Source organism: Pristis pectinata, chromosome 9, assembly GCF_009764475.1.
Source record: "Pristis pectinata isolate sPriPec2 chromosome 9, sPriPec2.1.pri, whole genome shotgun sequence".
NCBI classification, from domain to species: Eukaryota; Metazoa; Chordata; class Chondrichthyes; order Rhinopristiformes; family Pristidae; genus Pristis; species Pristis pectinata.
In genome coordinates this window covers 1,945,021-1,955,864 of record NC_067413.1, presented here as the reverse complement: position 1 = coordinate 1,955,864, position 10,844 = coordinate 1,945,021, and the positions used below count along the sequence as shown (strand labels likewise).

The 10,844-nt window shown below is 52.3% G+C and overlaps 1 protein-coding gene across 2 annotated transcripts in view; it reads right to left on the bottom strand.

Annotated features, from left to right (window-relative positions):
* Positions 1–2,919: 2,919 nt before the first annotated feature.
* Positions 2,920–10,844, bottom strand: part of LOC127573994 (acid-sensing ion channel 1-like) — a 30,894-nt gene continuing 22,969 nt past the window's right edge. Inside the window, exons 6-10 of one of the 2 annotated variants that reach the window (XM_052022586.1) lie at positions 7,437–7,590; positions 6,732–6,823; positions 5,554–5,633; positions 4,891–4,962; positions 2,920–4,376 (exon numbers count right to left, since the gene is read on the bottom strand). In XM_052022586.1, the coding sequence (XP_051878546.1) occupies positions 4,272–4,376; positions 4,891–4,962; positions 5,554–5,633; positions 6,732–6,823; positions 7,437–7,590 (503 nt within the window). In that variant the 3' untranslated portion in view covers positions 2,920–4,271. The remainder of the gene's footprint in view (positions 4,377–4,890; positions 4,963–5,553; positions 5,634–6,731; positions 6,824–7,436; positions 7,591–10,844) is intronic. The other variant, XM_052022587.1, reaches the window with a different exon arrangement.

Here is a 10,844-nt window from a genome sequence, read left to right as displayed (position 1 = left end):
TCCCTCTATCTCACGTTCCTCCATATGCCTATCCAACAAGCTCTTGAACCTGTTCAATGTATCTGCCTCCACCACCACCACCCCAGGCAGTGCATTCCATGCACCAACCACTCTTTGGGTGAAAAACCTCCCTCTGACATCTCCCCTGAACCTCCCACCCATAACCTTAAAGCCATGACCTCTCGTCTTGAGCATTGGTGCCCTGGGAAGGAAGCGCTGACTGTCTACTCTATCTATTCCTCTCAATATTTTATATACCTCTATCATGTCTCCCCTCATCCTCCTCCTTTCCAGTGAATAAAGCCCTAGCACCTTAAGCCTCTCCTCATATTCAATACTCTCCAATCCAGGCAGCATCCTGGTAAATCTCCTCTGCACCCTCTCCAACGCCTCCACATCCTTCCTATAATGAGGCGACCAGAACTGAACACAGTACTCTAAGTGTGGCCTAACTAGAGTTTTGTAAAGCTGCATCATAACCTCGCGGCTCTTAAACTCAATCGCGCGACTTATGAAAGCCAACATCCCATTGGCCTTCTTAACTGCTCTTTCCACCTGTGAGGCAACTTTCAATGAACTGTGAATATGAACCCCCAGATCCCTCTGCTCCTCCACACTGCCAAGTACCTTGCCATTCACCCAGTACTCTGCCCTGGAGTTTGTCCTTCCAAAGTGTACCACCTCACACTTCTCCGCATTGAACTCCATCTGCCACTTGTCAGCCCAGCTCTGCATCCTATCAATATCCCTCTGTAAGCTCCGACAGCCCTCCACACTGTTCACAACACCGCCTATCTTAGTGTCGTCCGCAAACTTACTAACCCAGCCCTCCACCCCCTCATCTAAGTCATCTATAAATATCACAAAAAGTAGAGGTCCCAGAACCGATCCCTGCGGGACACCACTAGTCACTGCCTTCCAATCCGAGGGCACTCCTTCCACCACAACCCTCTGCTTTCTACATGCAAGCCAATTCCTAATCCACACAGCCAAGCTTCCTTGGATCCCTCGGCCTCTGACCTTCTGAAGAAGCCTACCATGAGGAACCTTATCAAACGCCTTACTAAAATCCATGTAAACCACATCCACCACACTGCCCTCATCAATCTTCCTGGTCACCTCCTCAAAGAACTCTATCAGGCTTGTGAGGCAAGATCTTCCCTTCACAAAGCCATGCTGGCTGTCCCTAATCAGTCCATGATTCTCAAGGTGTTCATAAATCCTATCCCTTAGAATCCTTTCTAACAGCTTACCCACCACAGACGTGAGACTCACTGGTCTATAATTCCGTGGCCTATCCCTATTACCTTTTTTGAACAAGGGGACCACATTCGCAACCCTCCAATCCTCCGGCACCACCCCCGTAGACAACGAGGACTCAAAGATCCTTACCAGCGGTTCAGCAATCTCCTCCCTAGCCTCTCAAAGCAGCCTGGGGAAAATCCCGTCAGGCCCCAGAGATTTATCTGTCTTAATATTATTTAACAACTTCAACACATCCTCTCTCTTGATATCAACAACCTCGAGAACATTACCCCTACCAGCATTCCCTTCCGCATCATCAAGACCCCTCTCCCTGGTGAATACCGAAGAGAAGTACTCATTGAGAACTTCTCCCGCTTCCGCCGCCTCCAGGCAAATTCTCCCACCTTTGTCCTTAATCGGACCTACCTTTACCCTAGCCATCCTCCTACCCTTCACGTACTTGAAAAAGGCCTTGGGATTTTCCTTAACCCTACTAGCCAAAGCCTTTTCATGTCCCCTTCTAGCTCTCCTCAGCCCTTTCTTAAGTTCCTTCCTCGCTACCCTATATTCCTCACGGGCCCTGTCTGAACCTTGCTGCTTATACCTCACGTATGTTACCTTCTTCTCCCTAACAAGTCGTTCCACCTCTCTGGTCACCCACGGTTCCTTCACCCTGCCATTCCTTCTCTGCCTCACCGGGACATATTTATCCCTAACATCCTGCATAAGATCCCTGAACATCGACCACATCCCCATGGTACATTTTCCTTCAAAAAGGACATCCCAATTTACACTCCCAAGTTCTCTCCTTATAGCCTTGTAGTTCGCCCTTCCCCAATTGAAAAACCTCTTGTCCTCTCTGCACCTGTCCCTGTCCATGACAATTTTAAAGGTTATGGAGCAATGGTCACTGTCCCCCAAATGCTCACCCACCAATAGATCCTTCACCTGTCCCGGTTCATTTCCTAAAACTAGATCTAACACGGCATTCCCTCTAGTCGGCCTGTCAACATACTGCGTCAGGAATCCCTCCTGGACACACTTAACAAATTCTGTCCCATCTAAACCTTTGGCACTAAGCAGGTTCCAGTCTATATTTGGGAAGTTGAAGTCTCCCATTATAACAACCCTGTTATTTCTGCTTCTCTCCAAACACTGCCTGCCAATCTGCTCCTCTATATCTCTACCGCTACCGGGGGGCCTATAGAATACTCCTAGTAGAGTAACTGCTCCTTTCTTGTTCCTTAATTCCACCCATACGGACTCTAGAGATGATCCTTCTACAACATCCATCTTTTCCACAGCCGTAACAGTGTCCCTGACCACTATCGCCACCCCTCCCCCTCTTTTCCCCCCTTCCCTATCCCTCTTAAAACACCGAAAACCAGGAATATTCAATATCCACTCCTCTCCTGACGTCAGCCACGTCTCAGTAATAGCCACGCTATCATAGTCCCCCATACTTATCCAAGCCCTCAGTTCATCTCCCTTATTCCTGACACTTCTTGCATTTAAGTAAACACACTTCAGTCCATCTATCTAGGGACACAGCTCAGCACATCACGGAAACCAGCCTCCCCTCCATGGACTCTGTCAACACTTCCTGCTGTCTTGGTAAAGCAGCCAACATAATCAAAGACCCCACCCACCCCGGACATTCTCTCTTCTCCCCCCTCCCCTCAGGCAGAAGATACAAAAGCCTGAAAGCACATACCACCGGGCTCAAGGACAGCTTCCATCCTGATGTTATCAGACTCTTCAACAGCCTCTCATATGCTAAAGACAAACTCTGAATCCCCCAATCTAACTCATTGTGGCCCTTGCACACTGTCTGCCTGCACTGCACTTTCTCTGTAACTGTAACACTATATTCTGTTTTCTTTCTACAACCTCAATGTACTTATCTGCATGGATGGTATGCAAATCAGTGTTTTACACTGTATTGTGGTACACGTGACAATTAATTAATAAATAAACAAATAAATAGATAAATAAATAGACAGACAGATAAAATGGGCAGGTGTGGGTGTGGTGAGCTCGCTGCATGACCACGACTCACTCACTCACTCTTATAAACACACACACACACACACACACACACACACAAAACTCAGTCACACTGGGGTCCCTCCCTTCCCACTTCCCCGTTTTATCCTCTCAGGTGCAGCAGCCCCGGAGTCGAACTGGGAAAGTTCACCCTCCAAATGTCCCAATGGGCCTTGACCCACAGGCACTCTTGAGCCACCCAAGGCAGGTTCTGATCTCCGGAACCATTAAACGATGGGGTGATCTCATTCCCAGTCCGTGCATCGTGAATCTGTAAGTCCTGGGCTCCGTTCGCAGAGACCCCAGCCAGAGATAGTGGACAGAGCTGGCCTTTGATCCCGACCCTCAGGCGGAGGTCAGCCTTCACCCAGCTCCTCCCTGCCCCAGGCTGGGGCAGAGTGCAGCTGAGGGGAGGAGGCGTACAGCAGGGTGACCGACCAGGCCTGGGGTTGGATCGTTCTGTCCCAGCACCTCCTCGTCCTGGAATCGAACCCGTGCTGTCCTGTGCCGAGAGGCGAGGTAGCCGGAGGGAGCGAGGGAGGAGACCCGCAAGTGCCCGACCCCCAGAGAACAAGATGCCCATCTGCATCTGCGAGCCAGAGGCCTCGATCCGATGCCCACGCTCCGTCCTGCCCTCGAGAGGGGTGGGCCCAGTCTTCACAGCGATGACGGGTTCTCCTGAGAGGTGGAGCTGGTGGAACCAGGACTTTGGACAGTTTGGGTGGGGGGAATTGATAGGTGTGTCTTCTGTACAGTAATTACAGCAATATTTACCAGTGGCACTGCAAGAGTCTGAGGGGTGGAGACCAGAGGCGGTGGTTAGGTGGGCACATCCCACATGCTGTCCGGTGAGAGGGTCAGCAGTCAGTCCCTGGTCTCCGCCACGTCTCCTCGGTCCGGTTTATCTCTGGGCGGCGAGCTGCGGTGTTTCTCCTCTCTCTGCCGTGCCCCGTCCGCCTCTCCCACTGCTCCTGGCGCCGTCAGCAGGCAAACTCCTCGAAGTTACCCAGGGTGGAGTGACGGGGCAGCATGTTGGGGGTGAAGCCCAAACTGTCCGAGTGGCTCCGCAGCGTGTCACAGGTGCTCTGAAAGGGAGGGCCACACATTACAGGGGCTGGGGTGGCTGTCCAGACGCTGAGGCCAGATGCTGCAGCCAGACGCTGTGTCCAGACACTGCCCCAACCCAGTTTGTTCAGACAGTGCACAGACAGTGCCTGGTCCTGACACTGTTCATTCAGACACTGCCCAGAAACAGCCTATTTTGAAATAACCAGTGTCAACGTATCACAGCTGCCTCCTGTATACTTGTGAACACACGTGTACATATTCCCACAGCAGCACAGGTGTGTTTGTATGAGTGTGTATTTGACTGTATATCCATGTGTGTATAATTTAATTTAAAATGTAAGTGTTTACTTGCACGGGAATGCTTTATGTACAGATGTCGGGATTTGTATATGTGCGTGGATATGTATGTGAATGTATGTGTATGTGTATCTGTATTTGCTTATACATGTGCAGACGTGTGTCCATGCACGTATGTGGGTGATGATGTCAGTCACATGTACTTGTATGTGTGGAGGGGCACTGTGTCGTTACCAGGTTGTCCGAGTGGCTCCTCTTCGGCCTCTTCCTGCGCTTCATGTAACTCGATATTTTGTCTTTAAAAACCTGAAGGTCGGAAACAGAAGCTGGTCAGGATGGGGCTCGGGGGGAGTCAAACTGCTGGAGGGACTCAGAGGGTCAGGCAGTGTCCGTGAAGGCAGAGGTGGGGGGGGGGGGGGGGGGGGGGGGGGGGTGGTGAGGCAGGAGCTGGCGGGTAATAGGTGGATGCAGGTGAGGAGGGGGATGATAGGCAGATAGAGCTGGGTGGGGGCATGGAAGGGAGGGGTAAGGAAGGCGATGAGTAGAACTAGATAGGGGAGGGATGGTGAGTAGATGGAAGCAGCTGGGGCAGGGGGATGACACTAGTTACAGGGGTAGGGGAGGTGGACCCGGGGGAGGAAACGGAGCACGGGGAGTGTGGGTTACCTGGTCGGATAATTCAGTGTTCACACCAGGCAGAACACGAGACGTTGTTCCTCCAGTTTATGTTGGGTCCCACCCTGGCAGTGGAGGAGGCCGAGGACAGACACCTCGGTGTGGGGAAAGGGGAGTTGAAATGGCAGGTGACCGGGAGGCCAGGAAGGTCTATGCAGAGTGTAGGTGAGCTCAACATTTCACACAGTCTGTCACAGAAACACGGCTCCAGCCAGCTCTTACCTCGTATAAATAGTCAAAAATTTCCAGGATGGTTAAAATACTGGCTCCAATGAACAAGCCCATCTGACCCCCAATGTCACCTGGAAGAGAAACAGCCCAGGGTCAGTGATCAGCACACGGGGCAACCAGCCGACTCTGTGCTTGGAATCTGACAGTCGAGGAGGCCGAGGGAGGGAAGGTCACTGAGGGGGTGGAGCTGGGGGGAGTGGGATCAGAGGGTCAGGGCAGCAGCAACGCCGCAGGACGCTGTTTGTTGCTTGTTGTTGCATTTCCTGCATTGCAGGAGAAGCGTGGGCTGAGAGACACTGCGGGTTGTGGTGGGGGTGGGGGGGGGGAGCGGTCCATCTCTGCGTGAGGGTCAGGAACCTGTGACCTGCAGGGGTGACCCCTAACTGAAGGGGGGAGGAGGAATCTGCCAGTCATTTCATCACCAGACCGTGACCAAACCACGGCTTCTGGAGGCACCTTTAGGAACAGGTCAGGCTGCCAGCTACCTCGAGGGGCTGAATGGCCTCCTCCTCTTCTCATTGAAGTGGTTCTGGGGAAGGAGTTCCAGGATTTAGGCAGAGACACAAGAGATAGCAGATGCTGGAATCTAGAGCAACAGAAGAGGTGCTGGAGGAACTCAGCGGGTCAGGCAGCATCTGTGGAGGGAAATGGGCAGTCAGCGTTTCGGGTCGAGATGCAGGAAGAGTCCAGGTGAAGGGTCTTGTCCCAAAACGTTGACTGTCCATTTCCCTCCACAGATGTTGCTCGACCCGCTGAGTTCCTCCAGCACTTTGTGTGTTGCTCCAGGATTCAGACCCAGTGATGCTGAAGGAACAGTGATACATTTCCCAGTCAGGGTGACTGGGAGGGGAACCTGTGGGCGGTGGTGTTCCCCTGCTTTCCCAGGTTTGGGAGGTGCTGTCGGAGCAGCCTGGGTGAAACACTGCGTCGCGGTGTGCTGGTGGGAGAGGGGATAGGGAGCGTTCAGGGAGGGGGACAAGGAGCCAATCAATTGGGTTGCTTCGTCCTGGCTGGTGTGACGGACAAAACGGGAATGGGGGGCTTCAGTTGAGGGAGGGTCCGGGAAAGAAGCAGAGCCAGAAGCTGAAGGGTTCACTCATCCAGTTGACCGGAGGTCCCAGGGAGGGGATGGAAGAGGAAGAGGGAGGAAGAGGAAGAGAGAGGCTCACCCAGCAGCCCGGCCATTTCGTAGGCTTTCTTCTGCTCGATGGTCTCATAGTTGAGGGCCTCAAAGAAAATGTCCAGAACCAGAATGTTCTCCCTAGAGAGTGGATGTAGTGAGTGAGACTCCCCCTCCACCCCTTCCTCCTCCATCCCCATCTCACCTCCTTACCCCCTCCTCTTCCTCATCTCCTGCCCCACCTCCCTCCCTCCACCAATGTCCTCCTCCTCCCTCACACCCATCCTCCTACCTCCCTCCCTCTCCCCTCCCTCCACCAATGTCCTCCTCCTCCCTCACCCATCCTCCTACCTCCCTCCCTCTCCCCTCCCTCCACCAATGTCCTCCTCCTCCCTCACCCATCCTCCTACCTCCCTCCCTCTCCCCTCCCTCCACCAATGTCCTCCTCCTCCCTCACCCATCCTCCTACCTCCCTCCCTCTCCCCTCCCTCCACCAATGTCCTCCTCCTCCCTCACCCATCCTCCCACCTCCCTCCCTCTCCCCTCCCTCCACCAATGTCCTCCTCCGTTCTCATCATCTTGGCTTCATCCCCTCACCCTTTCCCTGTGGTTCCCCACCCCCCCAGCCCCTCCTCTCTCCCCTCCCTTTGGACATCACTCCATCCCAGCTCTCCTTGTTCATCCTTCTCCCCCTCACCTCCAGACATCCTCCTGCTCCCAGTAACGGGTGCCCCTGCCCTGTGCAGATACTCACGCTATGTATTGTTCTGTTTTATTAAATTTTTTGGCGAGGAATTTTGCCGAGGCTTTGCTGGGAATCTTCACCATGGAAATCTCCTTCCCAAATCGTGTCACGTTACACGGGGTCTCACACAGGCAGTACTTACTGTCCTGTTCCACCAGAAACTCTGGGAAAGGGTGAGGAGTACAGAGAGACAGGCAGTGACAGGCAGAAGCAGAGAGACAGAGAGAGCAAGACAGAGGAGATGGAGGAAATTGGTTTATTATTGTCACATGAACTGAGATACAGAAAAACTTTGTTTTGCTGCCATCCATACAGATAGCTTCAAAACATAAGTACTTCGAGGCAGTACAAGGGAAAAGCAATAACAGAATGCAGAATAAAGTGTTACAGTTGCAGAGAAAGTGCAGTGCAGGCAGACAATAAGGTGCAAGGTCATAAGGAGGTAGGTTGTGAGGTCAAGGGTTTATCATACAAGAGGTCTGTTTAAGAGTAGAGGGAGAGATGGAGGGGAGAGAAGGAGGGACAGACAGATGGAGATTAGAAGGGAAGGAGAGGATGACAGAGAGGGGTTACAGGGAAAGGAAGAAAGCAGAGTGGGAGAGACGGTAAAGAGAATGGAGTGAGGCAGGGAGGGGGACGGGGAGATGGAGGGACTGGGAGGGTGGAAATAAAGAGAGCAAAGGATTGAGAAACGGAGGGCGAGATGGATGGCGGAGAGAGAAAAGATAGACCAGGCACAGGGGGAAGTGAAAAAGAGACAGAAGGAGAAGTGTAGAGATGGAAAGAGTGTAATTGGGAATCGCAGGGAGGGCATGGAGAAAGGATGGGAACACGGGGGGATGGAAGAGGATGGACCAGGGAAATGGTGTCAGAGACAGTGGAATGAAACGCGAGGGAGGGAGAGGGATGAAGTTGGGGGGGGGGGGGGGGGAATCTGGGGGGTGTGAGTCAGGGTGGAGTGAGAGAGAGAGGGAGAGGCACACACAAAAAACAGACAGAAAGAAAAAGGATGGAATGAGGAGCTGGAGGAGAGGGTAGAAGAAATGGAGGGATTGTGAAGAAGGGGGAGAGGCAGACGCAGAAAACCAGGGAGCGAGTGGGAAGTGGGGTGAACATTGGGAACAGCAGGAGTGTTTCGGAAGGCGATGTACCTCCCCGCCCACAGTTCACATGGAGACCAAGAGCTTAGGTGTGGAGACAGAGGCTCAGACATTGTGGGAGGGGTGAATGTGATAAATCAGCACGTGGGCAGGTGGATCTTTGACGAACCCCTGACCAGGCAGCTCATGTCTCCGGGCGAAGGGACAGCGGTCCTGATCCGACTAACCCCTCAGACCCTTGCGGCCCAACCCCGAGAGGTGAGACGTTCTTTCGATGGCTGCATCATTGTTGGACTGCCCCAGCAAGGTATCGGGTGGGGTGATCACGTGCAGGGGGGGAAGGGGGCAGTGAGCTCCCAGCACGGGCCAGGGGGCTCACCCAGCGAGGACCCAAGGCTGCTCGTCAAGGGTGTGGATCAGGCACTGGGGTAGAAGGCTTGTTGTACGAGAGAGATTACGCAGACAGCGCCTGTACTCTCTGGAGTCTGGAGGAGTGAGAGGGGACCTCGTGGACACACACAACACTCCCTACAGGCATCAACAGGCTGGACGTGGAGAGGATGTTTCCCCCAGACAGAGGTGACCAGAACCAGGGGCAACAGTCTCAGAATGACCCTGCTACAGGAAAGATACCACTAAGCTGGAAAGAGTACAGAGGAGATTTACGAGGATGTTGCCAGGACTCAAGGGACTGACTTATGGAGAGAGGTTGAGCTGGTTGGGACTTTTCACATTGGAGCGTAGGAAACTGAGGGGTGATCTTATGGAGGTGTATAAAATCATGAGGGGCATAAATAAGGTGAATGCACACAATCTTTTTCCCAGGGTTGGGGAATCAAGAATTAGAGGGCATAGGTTTAAGGTGAGAGGGGAAATACTTAATAGGAGCCCGAGGGGCAACTTTTTCACCCAGAGGGTGGTCCGTATATGGAACGAGCTGCCAGAGGAAGTGATTGAGGCAGGTACATTAACAACATTTAAAAGGTACTTGGGCAGGTACGTGGGTAGGAAAGGTTTAGAGGGATATGGACAAACGCAGGCAACTGGGACTAGCTTAGGTGGGAATCTTGTTCAGCCTGGACCAGTTAGACCAAAGGGCCTGTTTCCGTGCTGTATAACTCTATGACTCCAGTGAGGAGTCACCATTCAGGTCAGGCGTTTGATAAGGTTCCTCATGGAAGGCTCATTCAGAAAGTCAGGAGGCATGGAATCCAGGGAAACTTGACTGTGTGGATTCAGAATTGGCTCACCCATAGAAGACAGAGGGTGGTTGTAGATGGAGTGTATTCTGCCTGGAGGTCAGTGACCAGTGGTGTTCCTCAGGGATCTGTTCTGGGACCCCCGCTCTTTGTGATTTTTATAAATGACTTGGATGAGGATGTGGAAGGGTGGGTTAGTAAGTTTGCTGATGGCACGAAGGTTGGTGGTGTTGTGGATTGTGTGGAAGGTTGCTGTATATCACAACAGGACATTGATAGGATGCAGAGCCGGGCTGAGAAGTGGCAGATGGAATTCAACCCGGAAAAGTGTGAAGTGATACACTTTGGAAGATCGAATTTGAAGGCAGAATACAAGGTTAACGGCAGGACTCTTAGCAATGTCGAGGAACAGAGGGATCTTGGGGTCCACGTCCATAGATCCCTCAAGGTTGCCGCACAGGTCAATAGGGTTGTTAAGAAGGCGGATGGTGTGTTGACCTTCATTAGTCGGGGTATTGAGTTCAAGAGCCGCGAGGTGATGTTACAGCTCAACAAATCTTTGGAATATTGTGTTCAGTTCTGGTCGCCTCATTATAGGAAGGATGTGGAAGCTTTAGAGAGGGTGCACAGGACATTTACCAGGATGCTGCCTGGATTGGAGAGCACATCTTACGAGGATAGGTTGAGTGAGCTAGGGCTTTTCTCTTTGGAGAGAAGGAGGATGAGAGATGACTTGATAGAGGTGTACAAGATGATAAGAGGCATAGATCGAGTGGACAGTCAGAGACATTTTCCTAGGGCGAAAATGGCTCACACGAGGGGACATAATTTTAAGGTGACTGGAGGAAGGTATAAGGGGGTTGTCAGAGGTACGTTTTTGTTTGTTACACAGAGTGGTGGGTGTGTGGAACGCACTGCTGGCAGAGGTGTTGGAGGCAGATACATTAGGGACATTTAAGAGACTTTCAGATAGACACATGAATGATAGAAAAATGGAGGGCTATGTGGGAGGGAAGGGTTAGATAGATCTTAGAGCAGGATAAAATGTGGGCACATCGTGGGCCATAGGGCCTGTACTGTGCTGTAATGTTCTATGTTCCAGAAAGGAGAAGTGTCTT